The following is a 14,725-nucleotide window of genomic DNA, read 5'->3' as shown; positions in this document are numbered from 1 at the left end:
CACGCACCCTTGCCCTTCAAATTTTAAACATTTCGTAATGCCTCTTGAATAAGGTTTAACAAAACATTAAATGCATTTGAATATTCATTTACATTTACATCACATTTATGGCCTTTCTTCTTTACAATTCATATTGATGACGACATCTTAACTCAACATAGTCCAGACCTGATAATCTTTGCTGAAACGCACTTAAACTCCGAACCGCCTTTCCACCTTTCTAATGATGTGTCGAACTATTCCCTTGGAAATCGTTCGGTGCGATGCCTGTCAATCCTTCCAGGGTGCAGTCTCTGCTCAAACTTCCCATCTCTGCCTCGAATATGATATCGTTGATCAGCTTCTGGGCGAACTTGTTCTGCAGTTCGTTCAGCGACCGCAACTTGTTGGCGACATGCTTGCCGTACACCACCGATGGATCGTGCTGAAGGAAGTCGTTCAATTTCTGGTCCACCAGCTCGTCTAACTCTGGCACGCCGCTAAACCGCCGTTGCGCAGTCGTCAGTGGTTGGAATTGGTGCTGTGAGCCACTACTACACGATTCAGTCCATTGCGAATTGACGGTATGTTGCTGCTGCTGCTGCTGCTGCTGCTGCTCCAAACTGTCATCAATGTCATCTGATTGCTAAAATCAAGAAATGTCAGAACCATCTTAACCCCTGTTCCGTTTCCACGGACCGGTACCGCCTACTTAGATCCCAAGTATGATAACTCACCTCCACCTCGGAGTCCTGTGACACATGGGCTTGCTGCGATTGCTCCTGTCGGCCGTTCTGCTTCAGCCAGCTGGGATAGTCGTCTAGGAAGTCAAACAGTTGAAAATACCACCAGGTCGGTTGGCGCTGGGCGTCGCTGTTGTTGTTACTGCTACTACTGCCTGCTGCTCGGGATGGCCGATGCAACCGTCGCAACTGTTTGCGATATCCAGTTCGGAGTGCGTTAATTTTTCGCTTGACCGTTTCCTTGTTTGCCTGCGGATCAACCTCGCGGTACTTTTGCACCAGCGCATCGTAGGCCCGCTGCTTCTGCTGCTCGTACTCGCTCGACTTCCGATGCCACAGGCACGGGAAACTTTTGTACAGCTCAATAAACTCCTCCACAAAGTTGGGCTTACAGTTTTCGTGCCTGTCTTGCATCGTGTGGGTTTTTAACTATTTAAGAAAAAAAAACTTCTGTTACCTTTTTTCCCGGTTGGGAGAAGAACTCTGCAGCACACTCTCCAGCACCCAGTGTGCCTTACCTTGCGGTGTGTGCTGCAAAATTCTGTACACACCACACATACACACACGCACACACCTTTAAACAGCGATCACGTTTCTCTTTCACACACACTCCGACTTCACCGCTATCCGTCTCTTTTCTGCTACCCCGCTATACACCGCACATCTACGTGCGAGAGCGAATGGGCTACAATTAAACTTTCTCATCTACGTCGTCTCGTCGCCGTCGTCATCGTCATCATCATCATCGATTGCTTTTTCTGTTATGTTGCTTCTTGCTCTTCTTGTACCATCGCAGTTGCGCGAACTGTCTGTTTTGCTTCTTCGCTTGGTTGTTTTCTTCTGCCGCTTCCCGTACCGGGGGGCTTCTTCGCCTCTTCTTTCTCACTGTAGCCCGCTGTAGCGTGACGATGGTGGCGGCGCTAGCGCAGTTTCGTTACCGCACGCGTGCTAGTGTTGGTGTGCCGCTAGCATACGCACACACATTCACAGCCGTGCTAAGGTATGTATTCTTACTACTATGTGTGTGTGTGTGTTTGTATGGCTCATTAAATGCACTTCGGAACTACCCCCGCTGTTCAACTGTTTTTTTTCTGTGTGTTCTCTTCGTCATGTCGTTTATATCTTCTTTTCCCTTCCAAACAAAAAAAGAACACACACATACGCGCGTTTGAAATGTGGCTTTTCGTTGTGTTCTTCTTCTTCTGATCTCTTCTTCCGTTTTTGCGTACTTTTGCAGGGTTTCTTCCTCGTTTCTTTTCTGGCGCTGCTATCGATTCCGCCCCGGCGGCGGGTATTCTAGAACGTGTTTTTTTTACCCGTTTTCCTGCGCTTTTCTTCCCAGCAGCATGTTCCGTTCGAACGGTTGTGTTTGTGAACGTGGTCACGAATCGTGCTGTTCCCGCGACGTTGCTGTTTTTTTTTTCATTCATCGCTACCGTTCTTATCGGTCGGTGAAAGAATCATTCTTGGTGCAGGGAAGCAAATTATTTCAAATAATTTTCTAAAAAACAGCCTTTTTGCATTGCATTGCTTAGACATATGAACTAATGTTACATTTCTTGAATTATTCTTCCACCCTTCGTCAAACTGCTTTTAACAATAACTATTTGGATGGTTGTTTAATAGGCATTTAATGTCGTTAATCGGGTAAAAATTCACCTCTTCAACACATCCCCCCTCCCCCCATTTACCCACTTTTGATGAGGAAATATGGAAACACACACCGAAATGATTCATATTTACAGGCACATAAGCTTGCCCGTCGAGCAAGTATATATGTGTGTATGTGTGTTAAAAAGCTTTTCCATTTATGTTTGCTAGGGCTAGCATAAATCAATGAAAAGTATGCTTCTAAGGGCATTAATCACAGCTTTACGACTCCTCGCGCTCTGTCTCTCATTCACTCACTCACTCTGGTTGAGTGCAAGAACTGCATTCCCATTTGATACAAAGCATACCGACCCAAAAGTATGGAACGATAAGGGAAGGGCAAGGAGTGTCGCTCTCCATGTTGCCCACCACCCGGTCGCTAACACTCACGTCCGATAAAAGAATCTTGATAACGGCGTGCTTCAACGTGTGCAGCGTACAAACGCCAAACCTCTGCGCTGCTGCTGCCGTCTCGCTTCCGGTAATCTTGTCCGATAGCTAAGTTATTTAATCAAATTCACTGTCCCTCCTCTTGCTGGAGCGGCCGCCCGGGTGAAGGTGGTAATGGACGCAGCACATAAAACTCGCCCCCCAAGGCCCGTCCCGGACTCAGCCGCCGCACATGCTTTGGCGTGCGAACGAACCGTTATTGGAAAATCTGTCCACTAAAAGTACGGATAAATGGACAAGATTAAGATGAAAAAGCTGGTTCAATCAACTGGTAATGGCGAGTGTGTGTGTACCGCATTTATAACAGTGAGTGCAAAAGATGTGGCAACTTTGTTTGAGGGGCAGCCAGAACACGGCCAGATTGGGTAATAAAGTGCGGAAGATTTTAGTACAATTTTTGTGCTTCATTTTGGGAGCTGAATGTCTTGTAGTTGGGTATATTATTATTACCTATTTTTGTACCATTTTATTAACACAAATACCTTCAAATTACCTTCAAAATACCACATTATTTTATCACTTGTTCGTAATTTCAGTTTTATCATTTCTAATGAGTTATACGCAGCAAAAAAAGAAAATAAGATATGGAAAGCATCTCCTAACGTGCTTATCGAGTTGCTTTTATAATGAAGCAATTTAAATTCCGTTCGCAGTTTTTCCCGATCGAAGCGAGAATTATGCAGAACGTGGCATCCCGTTGGCTTAAAAAGCGGGAGGAATAATTTGATGTGAGTGCCACTATCGTCTACTTTTTCCCTCAACAACCGTTCACCGTCTTTCAGCAGTAATTAAGTTACAGTTTTATCTCAACTTTTGTACCTCCGCTGGGGATAGTATATAGTGCAAATGATCAAGAAAGAAGGTTTGGTTCTTTTCAAACCAAAAACTCCAAGGAACTCGCGTAGTGATGGGTGAAGTGGGCAAAAATCCGGAGTCAACTCCGATCCGACGCAGAAATTATGGAGCCGACTCTGGCAGCTACAACCGCTTAGCATTAGACGGAGCCGTCCGGATTGGCTCGGAGTCGTCCGAAGTTTGCTGGAGTCTCCGGAGTTATCCGGAGTCGGCCGAAATCGGAGTCGTTCGAAGTCGTCCAGAGTCGGAGTCGTTAGGAGTCGTCCGGAGTCATCTGAAGTCGTCTGGAGTTATTCGGAGTCGCCCGCAGTCGGCTGAACTCACCCGAAGTCGTTCCCCGACCCGAACTACTCCCTCTCCTGACGACTCCGCCTGAATTCTTCTCCGAGCGACTCCTGTCGACTGCGACCGATTCCGATTCTAGCTGATTCCGGATGACTCCGAACGACTTCGAATGACTCCAGACGACTTCGAATGACTCCAGACGACTTCGAATGACTCCAAACGACTCCAGGTGACTCCAGACGACTCTGAAAGACTCTTGGCGACTCCAGACGACTCCGAGTGTCTCCAGAAGACTCCGGGTGACTCCAAACGAATCTGGGTGACTCCAGACGCCTCCAGGTGACTCCAGACGACTCCGGATGATTCAGGACGACACAGAATGTCTCCGGACGACTCAAGACGACACCAAACGACTCCAATTTTACCGGACTCAGAATCGGATGGCTCTGGACGACTTCAGACGACACCGGCCAACTTCGGACGACTCGGAATTGGACTAACAATAGCCGGAGTCGGATCGGAGTCATGGGCGCGCTCCAGAAATCACACCACCAATCTCTTAAGCTTCTTTACGAAAGTAGTATACGTGTTGGCAACAGACTTTAAAAGTTTTCAAACCCCATGTTTCCGTTTTGTTAGCTAATTTGCGTAGTACAGTAAACAACTCGTCGCATTGTGCAGTGGCTTCTTTACAGCACTACGACACCAACAAAAAAGAAAACCGGGAGTCCGGCAGCTATCATCTGTCAATAGACAAACCTGATAACATATCACACTCTCACACACACACACACACACACCGCCAGCTAGCGACACCGTTGACGTTTCGCGCTTATCGCTATCGCAGGAGGGTGGAAAAGCTCACCCATTACGCCACCTTATCGGTCACGACTGGTCTAGATAATGGAGGACGCGCGCGCACTGTTAGGACATTGGCCACCATCAGCCCCGGAACGTAAAAACCGGCAGATGGCACAAATGCAACACTCCACGCCAAACCGTCCTCCTGCTGCTGGGGCACGCTTTAACCTCAACGCATTTAACCTTCTCTTACTGCTAATCTTATCAGCAAAGCCGCATATGTGCAGCCGGAATCAAAATCTGAGAAAGGCCGGAAAGTAGCAAAAAATAAAAAAATAAAATAAACAAAACCCGAAAGTTCTCACCAGCCGCACACATCCCGCCCCATCCACCATCGGTGCATCCGGTCGGAAGCAGATTAGCGAAAGCAGCACAAATAGTTGGCCCCGAACGGCCCCACGTCGAAGGTTATCAGTGGAAGAGGAGAAGGTTCTTTGGAAAAAAAGGGGGAAGAAAAACATTTCTTCAAAAATTACCACGCAACAACTGTTCCGACGATCAATTGTAAAACGCGAAACTGGTTCGCGGTCTCTCCTATCGGGAGCAGCAGTAGCAGCAGCCTGTCAGTGTGTGATAAGGCACGGTTGGGGGGGGGGGGGTGCAGTCCGGTGCGGGACACTGTCACAGTTCTAGTTCACGACCTCTCGACGATGATGATTTTTGCATCGTGCAGAACGACCTTCAATGCTAAAGGCTTGTTTGTTGTTCTTCGTTTGCTTCTTTTTTTGTGTCGCCATTTTTGATAAGAACGCACACATTCGCTCGGATGGCCTGCATCATCATGGGGTGGTTTTGGTTTATTTCCTTGATTTGCAGTCCTAACTCCAGCTGGTTTGCACTACCACTACCACCAAGCCCAGCGGGAAAAACAACAGTTGATAAGGGCCTGCCTCCCCACTTTCCAAGAAGCGAAACCCAATTGCGCAAACGCAAACGGCTCGTAATCAGTGCCCCGTACGTTCGGTCGTTTACTATGGCCGTTTTAGGCATGCCCATGGGTTTGGTTTCGATAGCGGTAATATCGTAATATCGATTGCTTGAGGGAAACTTCTTCACGAAGCAAGCTTCTCACATCCGCACCGGGCAAAGGGAACATTCCAAATCGTGTCCAACGGTTGAGTTAGAAATGGCAATTATTTTTAGAAATGCAATTCTTGTTTCTCCCTCTCTCTCTCACTTGCTCTCTTTCTCTCTGTCCTCTTAGCTGTTCTTCCCAGCGAATTGCATTTCTCACGTTTGTTGTCGTAGTTGGACCATCGTAGACCGGCATTCTGACCATGGTGCTTTCTCCCAGGGCCACTCACACACCTTCTCTCTCTTCTCTCTTCTCTCTCTCTCTCTCTCTTTCTCTCTCTCTCTCTCGCTTAGAGCCCCCCCTCCCCTCAGCTATGTAGTTCCCGACCTAAGAAGGCAGACAACGTCGAAAGGGTGCAGCAACGTAACAAAAGGGTGAACTCCTCTTCTTCCTCTCCTCTTTGGAGATCTCTCCAAACCCGCAGTCGCCGGAAGGTCTGCCCTCCCTAGATCTGGCCCGACCGAATTACATCATCCGTACGGAGCGAGCAGCACGCGTCGTCATCTCCCGGCCTCGCCAGCGCCAACCCGCGTAAGGAGCGTTCGTTATTTATTTTCCCTTTTATTTACTATGTTGTCCCGCGCCCGTGTTGAGGCGCGCGTGTTGCAATGGCATTGCATTTCCGGGCCCGCTGCATCCGGACCGCCTGAGTGTGGTAGAGGACGGGTTGGTAAACGTTCTGAGATTGCAAGGTTCTTTTTTACTGCTCAGGAGCTTACTTAGTATCGTCGTAGTATTGCTACACTACTTCATATATATATATGTGTATGTGTCTGTGTGTGCTTGGACCCGCGTTTGTATTCATATAAATTATCCCTTCCCCCCTTAAATTGCAAGCATGGCATGCTGCGAGGTTTGAACGGTACATAAAACCGGGATCGTCATAGTACGCCTTGCACATAAGTGCGCGGGAAAAAGCGTTTTCAGTTTCAACCGTCCGTCCTATGTACGTACGGAAATGGCCAAATATGTCCATGTGCACGTGTGTGTGTGCCCGTTCATGTGACCCACAGCCGTGTGCCCGGTGCTGCTGAGTGGCGTTTGTGTTTCTTTGGACGGAAAAATAAGCGCAACCGCCATGTGCCCGTGTCTTCTCGTGCTCGGCGTGTAGGAGGCGCTTGCTGCTGCTGGTGCTGCAACACGATGCTGCAACCATTTCTCGGGCAGAAGGCAATCGAAATGCATTCACAGCGTAGGGTGTGGTGGTGCAAAAAGAAGGAAAAGAAAGCGATTTGTCGAGCGCCTTAGGATGTTTCTTTCGGCTGCGGTAAATAGACGATTCCGGGGTAAACACTTCCGGGTTTGACGGTGTACATAAAAGCTTAAACTGCACACCGCTCTATGTACATTGCTGTATATTGCATTGCTTTCAAAGACAAAAAAAAATTGCACAAGGTACCTGAGAATCTTTTTTCTCTTCTTAAAAATTTAATACCTTTCTCGACGGTTCTAGCATCAGTTCTTGGAAATTGTTAAATAATAAGGATGTGATAATTAATTCAACTTTAGCACGTTCACGCTGCCTTAGCGGAGCATATCCAATCAGAGTTTTTTTAATAGAAAACAAAGATTCACATTAGAAAATAAAATACTCACAAACGAGCTTTGCATTGCTGTGAAGGTCTTCTTCCTCCACCGGTCTCTTAGATGCCCTGCGTCATGATCACTTCGTGCCATTAGACACACTTTTCCGTGTCCGAGATAAGATACAACTACCCGTTAAAAGGGGCACGGACTTTCCGTGCACAAAAAACCGCCCTGGGAATGAGTTTCGGCGATAAAGAAGTAAAAATAGGCGTTATCAGCCAAACGTACTACTCGGGCAGGACGGGGGAGAGGGGATTTGAATCAACCAGGAGTTTCTAATGGCTGATAAGCGGCACGGAACTGTGATGCGGCGGCGGCGTCGGTTGCTGCTGCTGCTGTTGCGTGTGCATCACCATCAAATTCCCTGATACGATCTCTCTTATCTACAGTGTCTTATTGACATAGAAAGATTTGGTTTGTTTGTTTGCGTGCGTGCGTGCGTCTACCTAGCCCCAGTTGGACGGCTGCGTGACGCTACGGTGCGGTCCATCGATACGCGACCGTTGATAATGAAGTTGATACCACATCGAACTGTGCCACCGATAAGGCGCGCTGCCGGCCATGTGAAAGTGAAACGAATGAGGTAAACGAAGGTGACGGCAATACAACCAAACAGTTACAAAGCAGTTGTTTGCAGGGAAACGATTTAAAATGGTAAAAAAAGCTTCTTCTTCTACAATAATTACCTTCGCCTGCCTCGTATGTGCGTAACTTCTTCAATTACGCAGCCAAAATTCATGCTCATACATTTGCTCACTTGCGCAAAAAAAACATTGAAAACAAACAAACAACATACAATCAATTATGCAAGGATAATCAAGAAAAACGACAAAAAATAAACAATACATACACACACATGTAAGGAACATTTCCCCCCCCCCCCGCTTTTGCCCATGAAGCACCATGTACAGTGTAGCTAGCACAAGCGATGGGGCGCTTACTATATGGTTGCCATGGTACATGCTTGTCGCGCGGTGTTGTGTTTCGTTTCTCTCCAATGGAGGCGCATGGTGCTTGGTGAATTTGCTCGAAGGACATTTGGCCGAACCTCGATTTCTATTTTTTCTCAGGTGTGTGTGAGTGTGTGTGTGTGTAGGTAAAAAAAACATGAAAAACAGCTTAATTTAAACTACATGCAAAACATGATCACCAAACATCACGCTTCGTTTAGTTCAACTTTAAAGCAATTGCACTGTAAATGGATGGGAAAAATCACGCTTCCCTGGTTGATTCCCCTTACCCTTCCCCCCCCCCCCATTCCCCCTGTTGCAGACGGTTGAACTTCAAGCAGTATCTCGCACCCGCACGCCCCAACAAACCTGTCTCCTACGCCGCCCCCTACATCCCACGGACCGGATGGTGATGGCTGATGTAATTCATTCAAATGCATTTTCCGTTTTTCCACCTTTTCCACGCGTATTTATGGCCTTTTCCGCTCTCACATCGGGTGTTTTTGTTCGCTTTCCCTATGTAACGCAGCAAAACGGTTCGTCGCTTGTGCAACGCCCCTTAAAAGCAGCCGAACACCGAAACCCGAACGGTGTGTGTTCGTGCCCCGCGGCCCCAAGATGGGAAGTTCCGGAATGGCTTGCACAAACCCTAGGCTCTTAGAGGGTTCATGAGACGAAGGGGAATGGAAATGGAAATCTTGCACGCACACCAACACAACCATCGCATCGTGTCCGGCATTTCGCCCTTCGAAAACGCCCTTGTCATAGATTTGTTTACTCGTGGCGCGGCGCTTACGATATATAGCGCAGACGACGGTCTATATACTGCGAACCAAACGGGGAGAAGGGGTGTTGGGATGGTCCGGGCATCCGGTGACCCGTTCCCGTGCTGCCACAGCGTCGTTACGGGACGGGTGTTTGGTGTTGGTGTGCGGATGTAGACGGATGAGCGCGCAATGACAGACCTGAAGAGGGAGCCTTAGAACAAGGGTGGGGTGCGAGAGCCAGCTAGGGAGAAACCAGGACAGCCCAGACCCTGGCAGGGAATCGATAACACGCTGCTGGCTCGTAGCCCAGCCAGCACCAATACCAAAGCAAAGCGGGCGGCAGGATTACGTCGAACGAGACAACGACGACGACGACGACGACGACTACGACATGAAGTTGGCCAGGGTCTGGGACGAGAACATATTTTCTCGGCTAGCGGAAAAATCGATACTCCATCCTGTTTCTGTTTTGTGCCGTTTTATTTTTCTTTCTACACAAGCTTCCCTCTCCCTCTTTTACACTACGCACACCAGAGGTAAGTGTTCGTGTACGTTCCGGGGTTCTCTGTTCTCACATCCTTTCGCACCAAAGGGGTGTGGTTCGCACGCTGCACGTGATAGTTTTCGCTTCGTTTCGCCCTCCAAAGGATAGACACCGAACAAGCAATTGCACAATTGTCAACTTCAATGATACCTTCCATTAATCTATTCCAGCATGATTGTGCTTGCACGGTTCGCTGTTCGTTTGCGAACTTTGGCCAATCAACTTTGGAAAAGTTTTCCTCTTTTTTTTCACCCACATAACATGATTTGTTAGTCCCCGCAACACCCCCTCCCATTCCTCTTGCCAGCTGAATTGGAATGAAGGAAATCAAATTTACGGCAGCCAAATTGGAAAAACAAAATTTCATCACGTCCCACTCAGAGTGCCCAAAACCGGAGCTGTGTTATGTCAAGTCTTGTGCAAATAATCGCACACATTCCTCTCTCTCTCTCTCTGACTCTCTCCCGCTCGCTGTCTCCTTGGTGCCTCACCATGCACCTCCCTGGACGGGAAACATTCCACCAGTTTATCGATTTTTCCTTCCAGGCAGGGCACGTTCTCACCAACACCAGTGTCATAGCTAGGGAGTGAGAGAGTAAAAAACGGATCGATATACGCACTTCCGAAAGTGTGACGGGCAAATCGCGTGACGGACACGCGGAAACACATGAAGTGCAGTGCAGTAGGCGGCGATGGATGGGTAGTGGCAGCCCAGATGGTACGGCTTTGTCATGTTGTTGTTTATGTACCCCCTCAATCATGGAGAAAGAGTGGAAGCTTCCGTTCGTCTCTCGCACTCGCTCTCTGTCTCTCTTACAGAGCGTTCTAGCGCGCGGGGTTTTTGAATTAATGTTTCGTACGTGACTCCAGTGGCTCCCGTTCAGGAGCCATCAGCGTCGAAACCGTGTGACGAACGAAACCCGTACGCATGTGCCAACACATTCAAGCAGTATCTCGCCCCGGGAGTTGTCTTCCGCTCTCCAGACCGGTACGCCGGAAGCAAATGCACGATATTTAGATTTTCTATTTTTTTTTTCTCGCTTAATGTCATCACCATTTCCCGTACACCACTGCCCGTACGATTGATATCAATTTGCACAATGGCGAAAAATTCCATCCCTCGTAAAAAGGAGGATTCCACTCTGTCCCTGCTGTTCCCTTTGCGGGACGGTTCGTTCCCTGCGTAATATCGCGTGCCTGAATCGTTTTGCACGGAGTGTTCGTGTCCCTTTGCTGCAGTCTTCTACCTCCACCAGCACAACCGGCCGCACACAGTGGCCTTCAGACGTGATTAATCGATAGCATTTTCCTCGACAGCCCGCTTCCCTTGTGCTGTGGCTGTGCTGTCCCTTGTACGGCACCTTTGTTTGTCTGTGTATTGGTGAGCGTTTCGATGCTCCTCGCGTTCGACAGCCCCAAAAGTAGAGCAATCTGGGGGAGAGAACTCACCCACAGCGTTGGGATTTGCGAATTTGGGTTTGAGCAAACCACAAACCTTTCCTCCCCCTCTCCCCCCTCCCGTTGAAAAGGGGAGGCAATGCGGGACGTTTGATTAATGTTTGTACACCAATCTTGCCGGTTCAATAATCGAACGAGCGTACGGTTTGCGCACGCAACGAGGAAGGTCGATACCAGTATGTGTGTTTGTGTGTGCGTGTGTGTGTGTGTGTGGTACCAAATATTGATGTGCCATTTCCTGCAGGAAAAGCTGGAGGAAGCAATGAACCTTACTGAACCCCCTAATCTAATGGTATCCAGGTTCCGGAAGTTCGGTACCCTCTCCTCCCACTATCGATCGGCCATCAAACTCCACCGGTATACCTAACAGGCTCATCAGGTATGGTCGGGATGGCACAGCGCCAGAACGTGACCGTCATTGGCGATCTACTGGCGCAAAAAAAAAATAAACCCCGCAATCCAAGTCCGCTACGGAAAGTTTGCGGGACGCTTTTACGAAAGGAAAAAGCATACACTTACTGACGACAGGCGAATACTAAAACAACCCATAAGGGAAAGAATCATCGCTTGTCGCTTTTTCTTCCGCTGTGGTCTTTGCTGACCCCTCCCTGCCCCCTAAGCGACTGCACGCGAACGCGCGTGACTAACGTACCAAAACACAGATGATGATGGCGGACACCGAGACACCGGGCACAACGTCCACAGGCAGCAGCAATACCGACCGGGACCTAACAACGGGCACGTCCAAGCGGGCCATCGGTGGGTTCGTTTTTTTTTTCGCCTTCCTCAACCAACCCAGCTAGCCAACACATTTAGTCTGAGGCACGTATCCGTCCCCCCCGATATTCCCATCGGAACGGTTGGTTGCAGTTCATCCGCCCTGAATGTCAATCGACACTACGAAAAACTTGGTTTGCATGTGTAGGTTTGTGTCGTAATCACGCACGTTAACACAGGCCAGACGCGGCTTTGGCCGGTTGTGTTGTGTTGTCTTGTGGGAACAGGTTCAAGCTCGTTATTAAACGGCAGACGGTTTCGCTGACGACGCTGCGTTTTCCGGTCCCAGCCGGCCCGTCACTTGCTCCAGCAATGCGGCGTGGGGTGGACCCCTACGGTAGGATGGGAGCAGCCGAACGGTTCCAGATCCAGGCGAACCGGTTTACCTTGATCGAGTGGCGAGTGCGATCGGACGCGGTGTTCGAACTCGCCGCCAGTTGGCTTGGCTTGGAAGCCCCATCCAACCACATCCTGGCAAGTGAATAAAACACGTCGCTTGCAAAATGGCAACGTGGCACGGGGACTTTTTGTTGGCTTTTTTTTTTTGTTTATTTAAAGCTTAATTTAACTCTGGACGCCGAGACGGCCGAGCTGTGCGAGCGAAGGCAACAAACGGGATTTTTTCGATCTCGAACCGGTATTTACTGGAGCGGGTGAGGATCGTTCGTAGGAACAGGTATCGATTGGGTGGCGGCAATTATAAACAGCCGATATTGTTTTAAATCAATTCTGTTTGACCGTGTGAGTGTGTTTGAATGCTGACTAGTAGATAAGTACACGAAAAACTATTTGAAAGATGAATATAAAATGTTGTTGGCAGCCTTCATTAGTATCCAAGTGTATGAAAAAGCATTTTGAAAGATGAATATTGTTATTTGAAAGGTTTGTTTAACGTTAAAGAATACAAATGTGAGTTCTACAATAAATTCATTACATGTCTAAATTCGAATGAGAAATGTCAACATTTTTATGCCAAAGACTAGAATTAATTTTCTTTAAAATTAAGAAATTCCATCGCTAAAGTCGCTGGTGCATGATGTCACCCAATGGCTTAACAAAAAAAAACACGGGAATAAATGTGAATCATTAGTATGTTTCCAAGATTCCAAAGAAATGGCTGACAACGTGTTGAAGCAAACGAAGAATAATAAAAGACGTTAAAAAGACGTTTTTACTGTGCGTCTTTTTCCCCTCTAAAGTCAATTTTCAAATGACCATGTGTATTTTATGATTAACTTGAAGACTTTCAAGTTAGCTTCAATCAGATGTTCTATTCAATACTATATTCGTTAAACGTTATTTCTTAATCTCAAACACTCATACTAACTCCGTTTATTCTGCTTAGTTAGATTCTCTAGATAGCCACCAGGGCTTGATGTGTTCGGAAATGCTGTTGTGAATGCCATGTTGTATATATATACCTTTCTTTTACAATAATATGAGTAAAAAATGTAGCCTATTGTTTTGAGGGATGTGTAACATTTTATTTTCATAATTCAAATAACAATAAGCTCTCATTAATGCGAACATCATCAATCATAATCAGTGCCGTGCCAGCTACATGCAATCTAACCGTTTCCGGGCCGTCCTTGCTGTAATCCTACCATTCTACAGTAATGTTAGGTTTAAACCATGTACCAAGCCTCATTTTTATCTCGCCAACCGTTACCCTGCTCCGTTCGACCATGTTTAATTAAAAAAAAAAACACTCCCTTAGGTGGGTTTGTGAAGCTTTTTCACGAACCTTTTTTAGTCACCTTTCCATTTCCTGTGCAAGATGTTGGATGAGGATATACAGAGGCTCCCGGGGGGGGAATGATTTGAATTTTTTAATGAAAATGTTCCTACTTCACCAGCGTTGTGACGATGCACGGCACGATTTCCGTGGGTGGGAAATCCCCGTAATTCCATCGCCAGTATGTGTGATTCTTGATGATTGTGAAAAGCAGAACCAGCCCATCTTTCGAACGGAGCTGTATATAAGGCCCCCCACCGCCTAGCGCCTCCTGCACGGTGTCCAATACCTCACGGGCACAGCATCCGTGAACGCAGCACACTCTCAGCGTTATTTACCGAAGTTTTCATGAATAAATGAGAGTGGAAAAGAACACACGAAGATAATGCAGGAAAGAGAGCGAACGAGCGAGCGATTGAGAGCAAGCGTGAGAGAGGTAGAACGCGTGAGTGTAGCGGATAGAAAGAGAGAGGGAAAGATCGAAAGAGCGCTGGCTACTACGCCCAGACACAAACACTACGCGAGATGATGGTTCCCGTTTTTTGGAAAAATCGATACGCCTCCGAACGGGGATGGAAAAGAAACCATCAACAACGGTTCGCCTCCCAAACGCCCTTCTCGCCCTTCCGCTCCCCAATTTCCCCATTTCGAAAACCGATCGATAAACGTGCGGCTGGAACGGGCCTCGAGAGCGCACAGCATCCACCCCGTTGATTGCTGCCGCTGCTGCTGGAAAAGCGAAGAAATAAAAGGGAAGCCATTTTCCCCGTCCACAACAACCTTCCCCGCCGCACTCTTGGTGTCTGGCTCGCGTAGCTAGATTCGCGCAACCGTAGGTCGATACAGAGCGAATGTGTGTTACACGGGTGTCTTTCGAGTGCCATTGACAAGCAGACGGTGGCCCGGATGGTGCGGTGCTTCCGGAACAGCCGCAGGTCTCGGGCCGTGTTTCTTGTTTTGGCGAAGCATGGGATGCTTAAAACTGAAACACTTTAAGTAAACATTAAAC

At 47.8% G+C, this 14,725-nt stretch overlaps 1 protein-coding gene across 2 annotated transcripts; it reads right to left on the bottom strand.

Moving 5' to 3' along the window:
- Positions 1 to 81: 81 nt before the first annotated feature.
- Positions 82 to 1,963, bottom strand: LOC121590901. 2 transcript variants are annotated; one of them, XM_041911054.1, is made up of 3 exons: positions 1,297 to 1,963; positions 717 to 1,151; positions 82 to 625 (listed from the first exon to the last, which is right to left on the bottom strand). In XM_041911054.1, exons 2-3 carry the CDS (start codon positions 1,134 to 1,136, stop codon positions 221 to 223), a joined length of 825 nt encoding a protein of 274 aa, XP_041766988.1. In that variant the 5' UTR covers positions 1,137 to 1,151; positions 1,297 to 1,963; the 3' UTR covers positions 82 to 220. The 2 variants fall into 2 exon arrangements, with proteins under 2 accessions (XP_041766988.1, XP_041766989.1); XM_041911055.1 differs by lacking the exon at positions 1,297 to 1,963 and adding an exon at positions 1,241 to 1,264.
- Between the last annotated feature and the right edge of the window lie 12,762 nt (positions 1,964 to 14,725).

Source organism: Anopheles merus, chromosome 2R (assembly GCF_017562075.2).
Source record: "Anopheles merus strain MAF chromosome 2R, AmerM5.1, whole genome shotgun sequence".
Taxonomy (NCBI): domain Eukaryota; kingdom Metazoa; phylum Arthropoda; class Insecta; order Diptera; family Culicidae; genus Anopheles; species Anopheles merus.
Note: the sequence above shows the minus strand (reverse complement) of the source record. Positions and strands in the feature narration are given on the sequence as shown.

Excerpts from the sequence above, each read along its gene's own strand:
- LOC121590901 (XM_041911054.1), bottom strand. The coding sequence starts at position 1,136 with ATGCAAGACAGGCACGAAAACTGTAAGCCCAACTTTGTGGAGGAGTTT. Across the intron at positions 626-716 it reads CACAGGACTCCGAGGTGGAG|CAATCAGATGACATTGATGA; the intron begins GTGAGTTATCAT and ends TCTTGATTTTAG.